Source organism: Pavona decussata, unplaced genomic scaffold, assembly GCF_977016875.1.
Source record: "Pavona decussata unplaced genomic scaffold, jaPavDecu1.1 SCAFFOLD_67, whole genome shotgun sequence".
NCBI lineage: Eukaryota > Metazoa > Cnidaria > Anthozoa > Scleractinia > Agariciidae > Pavona > Pavona decussata.
In genome coordinates, this window is record NW_028145486.1 from 4,428,629 (window position 1) to 4,436,390 (window position 7,762).

The 7,762-nt window shown below is 42.4% G+C and overlaps 1 protein-coding gene across 1 annotated transcript; it reads left to right on the forward strand.

The window, feature by feature from the left end:
* Positions 1–2,032: 2,032 nt before the first annotated feature.
* Positions 2,033–4,401, forward strand: LOC146478199 (uncharacterized). Its single transcript, XM_085112918.1, has 2 exons — positions 2,033–2,967; positions 4,229–4,401. The coding sequence occupies exons 1-2, from the start codon at positions 2,181–2,183 to the stop codon at positions 4,249–4,251; spliced, it is 810 nt and encodes a 269-aa protein (XP_084969044.1). The 5' UTR covers positions 2,033–2,180; the 3' UTR covers positions 4,252–4,401.
* The last annotated feature ends 3,361 nt before the right edge of the window (positions 4,402–7,762 follow it).

The following is a 7,762-nucleotide window of genomic DNA, read 5'->3' on the forward strand; positions in this document are numbered from 1 at the left end:
ACGAGCCCCCCCACCCTCCCGGCTAACCTCTGTGCATTAGCATTTTTTAAGGCAAATTCCCCGGGGTGGAGACACACACTTAAGCAGTCCAAATGCCCCGAGGTGGGGACGAAGAAACAGAGCAAATGCCCCGTCTCCAGGACCAACACAGTAGTTTGTAAATGCAAGCTCTCTCCTCTACAGAGACCCCCTTCGCGCTCGAGCGGAAACAAATAAAGGACTGGGGAGAGTGAAATAACGATGAGAATTTTTTGCTCCTTTTTGAAGGAGCCTCCGCGGAGGAGAGAGAAATGCAAGGGCAAGATTTCCACGCGGTTAATTTTGTAGCTCAATCGTCACGTCTCGCTGTAATTATTTTTTAAAGGTCTTCAATTTTCTCGCAATTTTCTCACCTTTTATTCAACACACACATAACACAAGTTTCAAATTCTTATATACAGCTGTATATTAAATTCCCACTGCCTTCAAAGCCTTTTTAAAAATATCTTTTGCAAGTCAGGGAGCTGTGGGAATTTTAATACTAAATGTTATATAAGTTTACTAGTAAATGCGCGCCGGGATTGCAGTGGACGTGCGCACCCCAGTCGGGAGAGATGAAAGGCGCCAGTATACCGCTCGCATTCAAAGTTTTCTGTGAGAAGATTCATTACATCTTAAAACCAAGTTTCTGTCTTGAAGATCACCTCATTTAAATTCGGAAACCTAAGAATTTAAGTGCACTCTGTGTTAAGTTTCATGTTCATTATATTGAATGCGAAGTGCGTATTCACGTAGTCGCCGCGTTGATTGTTTTCGATCGATGGGTGATATAAATATATAATTCTAATTGTTGCTTTTAGAGTAACAAACAATGAAAAATAGACTAAAATTGAGAAAACACTGTACCTTCAAGAACATCCACGAGTTCTCTAGTCCTTGTTGGACTAGCCAATCTGCAATGGACCGCAATGAAGTTCACGTCTTGGCCCATAAACGCCTCCATCACATATTTACGCGACGTAACTAAGCGATGATCAATGACATCCATGAGTAATCCGGTGGCTAACAATTAGTAATCAACTGATTAGTCATTGGTTTTTGGCGATGATCAAGAGGTAATCCATGACTAATCGATGAACGAAAATGTTGTGGCCTATCTATTACTCCTTGATGACATCGATTACGAGATTATATCGGTCTTTGACTAATCAATGTCATGAATGACTAATCATTGCGATTAATTCCCGGGATTAATTACTAATCGATGACTGAAAATTTTGTGGCCTATCGATTAGCCATCGATTACACATTGCTTACTCATTGATTACATCGATTAATAGTTACCGCGTGCGGTCACTATCACTCCATGGTTCAAAACCTTGCGTTTCAAATGCCCACGGGTCGCCTCCCGGGGTACGCAAATGCAAATGCCCCACCCCGGGCCGCGGTAAAATTGCGAATACCTCACCCCCGGGGTTGGGAACGTAAGCAAATGCCCCGCTGTTGCCGTGGGGGATCGGCACTGCCAGAAAAACATAATCATGGTCACGTGATTTATTATTCATCATTCCCGTCATAGTGATATAAAACAAGTCCTCTAGCTCTTGTTCATATATGTATCAGCCGGAGGGGGGAGGCTGGTGAATGGCAAAACCCAGTGTAAAAAAAAAATGTTTTCTCTAAGAAGGGTAGTTTTCCATGGAAAAAAGCCACTAAAATACTCGAATAATGCTTGATGCTTTAGCTCACCAAGACGAGACAATTGCTTTCATGTTCAATGGTGAAAGAAATTCGAGGGTGGATAGCAGGGCTGCCTATAGCACAGCCATGAATCTGTTTATAGATCTTGTCATTAGTAAACAAAATAATTTGTTGGACCGCAGGATAATGTTTAACAGAGAGACTGCGAGCGTCATCAATGTCTAATTTTGTTCAGTCTGGAGTGCAGAGATCGTCTTTCTGATGTCTTTCTGATGTGAATAGGGAGGTAATATCAAAGGATACCATAGCTTCATTATCATGGATAAAAAGAAAAATATAAAAAATAAATGTATTTATCATGGGTTACGTAACCTCATTTTTGGGTGTTTGTGACACTTTGTCACAATGCTTCATTAGCGGGGCGTCGGGTATATATATGCTGAGGCCTCGATTTGTATTCATTCGAGTCATACGACCGCACTCAGTTCGCCCTCTAAATTATGTCTGACACCGAAAACGTCGATGAACCAAATGTCGAGGTTCCTCGTGGCGACGCTTCGCAGCAGATTTCTACTCCGCCTTCTACGTCTGAGCAGTCTACTGATTTAGCCTCGACGTTCGCTCTCTTTAAAGATTATTTTGACAAGAAGTTGACCGCGTTAAAGAGAGACATCCAGGAAGATTCCTTATGCAACAGCGACTCTATTGCTAAGAAGCTGAAAGAAGAGTCCAAAATTTCCTTCAAGTTTGAAGGGAACAAAAAGCAGTTCTACTTCAATTCTGGCCTTGCGGAGAAGGTTCAATCGGCTTCCACCGCTCTAGGTAAAAGGAAACTTGAAGTCGTTCGCAGTTGCCTAGAAGAATTGGATTCTGACATCAAGAAACGCAACAAGCTTATCAGATTGGCAGATAAATCCGCCGCTGGTTGGGATTTGGTTAACGAGTATCTATCTGACGAATTGGCTAGTGGATCGGAGGACGAGAAGCGTATTCGGCGTGCAGAGCAGAGAGCCCTTCGCAAACGTAAAGATCGTCAACAGCAGAAAGGGAAGTCCGCAGTCAAGCAAAGCCAACCTTCTGCCACCACCACTTCATTTGCTGGCCAGCGTCTTTTCAACTTTGCTTCCACTTCTCGTGCCTATACGTCTGTTAGCAAAGCAAAGCCTGGTGATATTTGTTTCGCCTGCGGTCAGCAAGGTCATTGGAGGTCCGAGTGCCGTGGTAACTCTCAACCAAGATCTTCAAGTTCCAGCCAGACGAATTCTGGTTTCTCCTCAAACGCTGGAGGTAAATGAAAGTTTTTCCCAAGAACTTGGCGTTTAAGTTAAGTATTCATATATCTTGTTATAATGGATCTTTCCAATTTAGAATTTTTAAGAGAGATTGATTCTAGTTCATTAGTCGATTTCGATTACGATCGCAATCTATTTGAATACGAACAGAATTCTGTATTGCCTGTACTCAAGGGCAGACTTAAGGCTAAGCTTGATTATTGGTATACCATTGGCGCTTATAACTTTGTTACTGATACTATTAAGTTCGGATATCGCATCCCTTTTATTAGTACCCCTTGCAGGGCGTTTTTGAATAACAATAAGTCAGCTTCGGATAATGCGTCTTTTGTCGAGTCGGCTATATCTGAATTAGTTGGTAATCACTCGGTTGTTGAGGTACCTTTTGTCCCACATGTTGTTAACCCGCTCTCTGTGTCAATCCAATCGTCAGGCAAGAAAAGGCTTATTCTTGATTTGAGACATGTCAACCAGTCTATTTGGAAGCAAAAGTTCAAGTGCGAAGATTGGAGGGTCTTGTTATCATATGTCAACAAGGGTGATTTCCTTTTCAGTTTTGATCTTAAGTCTGGCTATCACCATTTTGATATTTTCCCAGATCATCAGACATTTTTAGGATTTTCCTGGGTTTTTTCTGGTACTGTCAAATATTTTTGTTTTACAGTTCTACCTTTTGGGCTTAGTTCGGCCCCGTACATTTTTACCAAATGCCTCAGGCCGCTTGTTAAGTTTTGGAGGCTTAGTGGCATTAAGATAGTTGTGTTTCTCGATGACGGGTGTGGTAAGGGTGAATCTATGCAAATTACTAAAGAGCACTCGTTTTTTGTTCAGACATCGTTGAGTAATGCAGGGTTTGTTGCGAATTCCAGTAAATCACTTTGGGAGCCTACGCAGTCGCTTGTCTGGTTGGGTCTGAACTGGAATCTTTTTTCTGGTTCGTTTTCTATTATCGACAGGCGTATTTCCAATTTCATTGCCCTTATAGAGAAATTCCTTCTATCTGCCCCGTATGTTACTGCTCGGGATTGTGCCTCGATCGCAGGCCACGTTATGTCAATGTCACCGGTATTGGGTAATTTGACTCGTCTTAAGACCCGGTTTTTGTACAAGGTTATAGAATCCAGATCTTCATGGGATTCCCGGTTCAATGTCGGGCATCATAACGATTGTCTTTCAGAAATATTTTTCTGGAAAAACAATATTGTTAGTCTTAATTCTAGAGCTATAGTGCCTTACCAGGCGCCTTTTTTGCTTAGTTTTTCAGACGCTAGTAACGTAGCCTGTGGCGCGTTCCTTGTTGGTACTGAGGAAGTATGTCATCGTATGTGGAGTCCATGTGAGGCTAAAAAGAGCTCTACATGGAGAGAGCTTAAAGCTGTACATTTTGCTTTAACGTCGTTCAAGGATTCGGTTCAGGGCAAGTCAGTTAAATGGCACTCTGACAATCAAGGGGCTGTTCGTATAGTTGAGATAGGGAGTCCTAACGCAGAATTGCATTCTATCGCGCTTGAGATTTTTGATTTCTGTCGGATTTTTCATGTTCAGTTTGTCCCTCAATGGGTTCCCAGAGAGCTTAATGTTTGTGCTGATGAGATTAGCAACATTATCGATTTCGACGATTGGTATACTACCCAGTGGTTTTTTGCCCATTTAGATCTAGTATGGGGCCCCCATACTGTTGATAGATTTGCTAATGCATCCAATGCCCATCTCCCTAGATTTAATTCTAGGTTTCGTGTACCGGGCACAGAGGCTGTTGATGCTTTTTCAGTTTCGTGGACAGCAGAGAATAATTGGCTCGTTCCGCCGGTTCATTGTATCACAAGGGTTATCCAACATCTCCTTGCATGCCGCGCCTATGGGACTTTAGTGGTCCCTTACTGGCCGTCTAATGCTTTTTGGCCATTTCTTTTTGCAAGCCCACTCCAGCATCAACCATACGTTGTTGAGTCCATTTACTTTCCAGATCCCTCGGGGATATTTGCCCTTGGCTGTTATAAGGATTCGCTTATTGGCTCTCATAAGTTTAACAGTGCAGTTCTAGCTGTCAGATTTGACGCTAGCTGTTACGTTTCTTATTCTTAGGCATGGTGCCTTTATGCCGAGTGGCTTCTGATTGCAGTGATTTTGTTCTCACTGGTCAACGACTATCCTTAGGAGCTCAGAGAGTTTTTGTTAGCTTGTTTCATGACTGTGTTTCGAATGAAACTAGTTTGCCGAGTGGCTTGTTTTCTACTTCATTGATTCAATTGTCGCCGAGTGGCGTTTGTGCAGAGTTGTACAGAACTTTTATATTGCAAGTTATATTTATTTATTTTTGCAATGTTATCGTTGTTCTCACAGATTTTGTCAGAGGGGCTTTGCAGCCTAGTTTTCAACATGTGGAAGACAGTCGCCTTAAGACATTAAGTCAGGATCTCCCTGAAGTGCTGCTAAAGAGCAAAAGTGCTAACACCGCCAAGAAATATGAAAGAGGTTTCAATTCATGGAGGAAGTGGGCTTCTCAGTTCAAAGAGATTAAAATTTTTCCCGCTTCTAGTATTTATGTTTCTTTGTTTTTTCTTAGTCTGATTTATGAATCGGTTTCTTGTAGTATTATTGATGAAGTTCACTACGGGCTTAAGTGGTTTCATGATTTAGCGGGCCAACCCGACCCATGTAATTCACCTTTTGTTTCTCAATTAATAGAATCTGCCAAAAGGCTTCTCAGTGTTCCAGTCAAAAAGAAAGAACCAGTAACGCCTGAGGTTATTCAGCGCTTGGTTGCACATTATGGCTCTGCTTCCGCTAGTTTGTCTGATTTACGTTTGCTCATTTTGTGTGTTTTGGGTTACGCGGGGTTTTTCCGCTTTAACGAGTTAGTTCAATTGCGCAGGTGTGATTTTCTATTTGAAGATTCCTTCATGAGAATTTTTGTTCAACGTAGCAAGACGGACATTTATAGAGATGGGGCTTGGGTGGTCATTGCTAAAACTCTTAAGCCTACTTGTCCTGTAACGTTAACTCTTCGTTATTTTGCAGTAGCTTCATTTTTGGAAGACAGTGAAGATTATATTTTCCGTCCTCTTACTTTTCGCAGCAGTTATGGATCTTACAGTTTTCGCGGCTCTGCTCCATTGTCGTATTCCAGGGCGCGCGAGATAGTGCTTTCTGCTTTTGAGGCCGTTGGCCTTTCCAAACTAGATTATGGTCTTCATAGCCTTAGAGCGGGAGGCGCCTCTGCTGCAGCAAATGCCCAGATTTCTGATCGTTTGTTTAAGAGACACGGTCGTTGGAAGTCAGATAAAGCTAAGGATGGCTACATAAAGGATAATATTCTTGCTTTATTGTCAGTTTCTTTGTCATTGGGTATTTAATTTATTTCCCGTTCTTTTAGTTCGCCTCGTACACGGCTCGTGTTGACACACCCTATAAGTGGTTGCTTATTACATGATAAATGTTTTATATTCGGTTGAGCGGGTGAGCGAATTAGAATATAAATGTATTTATCATGGGTTACGTAACCTCATTTTTGGGTGTTTGTGACACTTTGTCACAATGCTTCATTAGCGGGGCGTCGGGTATATATATGCTGAGGCCTCGATTTGTATTCATTCGAGTCATACGACCGCACTCAGTTCGCCCTCTAAATTAAATACCCAATGACTATATTTTATCAAGTGGTTTATTTTTCAAGTCTTGGCTTGTCATGTTTTGCTTTTGCATTATTCTAGCTTATGCTTTGATTGTTATATTAGTGCTATACAGTTGCAATTTTGTTTTTCTTATATTTTGCGCCATATTGTTTATGAATATACTGTTTGTAATTCAGTTGATATTGAAGACATAATAAAGAGGGTCGTACACGGCTCGTGTTGACACACCCTATAAGTGGTTGCTTATTACATGATAAATGTTTTATATTCGGTTGAGCGGGTGAGCGAATTAGAATATAATAAATAAGCCTTTTTTACCCTCGGAAGTGTTTATAGCACAAGTGCTAGTGGGGCCGAGCATTAAACTCCACAAACGAATAATTTTAATTGAAAATCACATGGTTAAAAATCGCAACTGGCAGGAGGCAGACCAGCAGGCTACAGTCAAATCCCGTTACTACGGACACCGTTGGGACCAGAAAAAGTGTCCGTATCACAGAGTGTCCTTATTAAGCGGGTTTATTTTAAGGAGAATGTATGGAGCGGGACCAAGAAAACTGTCCGTAATAACGAGTGTCCGTATTAAGCGAGTATCCGCAAAGCGCCGGGGACCTGGGCGGCCGAGGAGTTGAACTCGGGGAACTCCAGCTAGCAGTCTGAACGGGACCTCCGGATTTCAAGTGTCCGGCGCCCTACGGCACTCGACCATGCTAGCGCTGCCTCCCGAATGTTTATGTCAGTTGTTTCTTTAGAGAGCTGCGAAGTCATTTTTAGTAGGCTCCACAGCCCGGTTCCGCAGTCCCGCGGTCTGCTGTTCCAATCATTCCTGTCGAGGTTATCATGTTCAGGCAAGCCCGTAGCCTCCTACGCAGACGTTCTTAGGGGTTCGTCACGCGTTCCTGCCCCACGAACGTCTGCTGAAACGAACAGCCACTTCCGTTCGTCGACTGCAGACCAATCAGGAGTCGTTTCCCAATTTTGGGTAAACTCGTGTTTGATATTAAAAATATTACCCTAGACAGGATGGCGAAGCTTAAATGTAGTTTTTGGTCATGTGTGCCAAACGTTTGGTATAAGGGAGTTGAATGCTTATCAAAGAGAAGTCATAGTGCAATTTGCGGAGAAGAAAACTGATGTGTTCGTAAACCTTCCAAC

Bases quoted from the DNA above. Each gene is read 5' to 3' on its own strand.
- LOC146478199 (XM_085112918.1), top strand. From the start codon at position 2,181: ATGTCTGACACCGAAAACGTCGATGAACCAAATGTCGAGGTTCCTCGT. The intron at 2,968-4,228 runs GTAAATGAAAGT...TTTTTTGCTTAG, and splicing joins TTTCTCCTCAAACGCTGGAG to TTTTTCAGACGCTAGTAACG.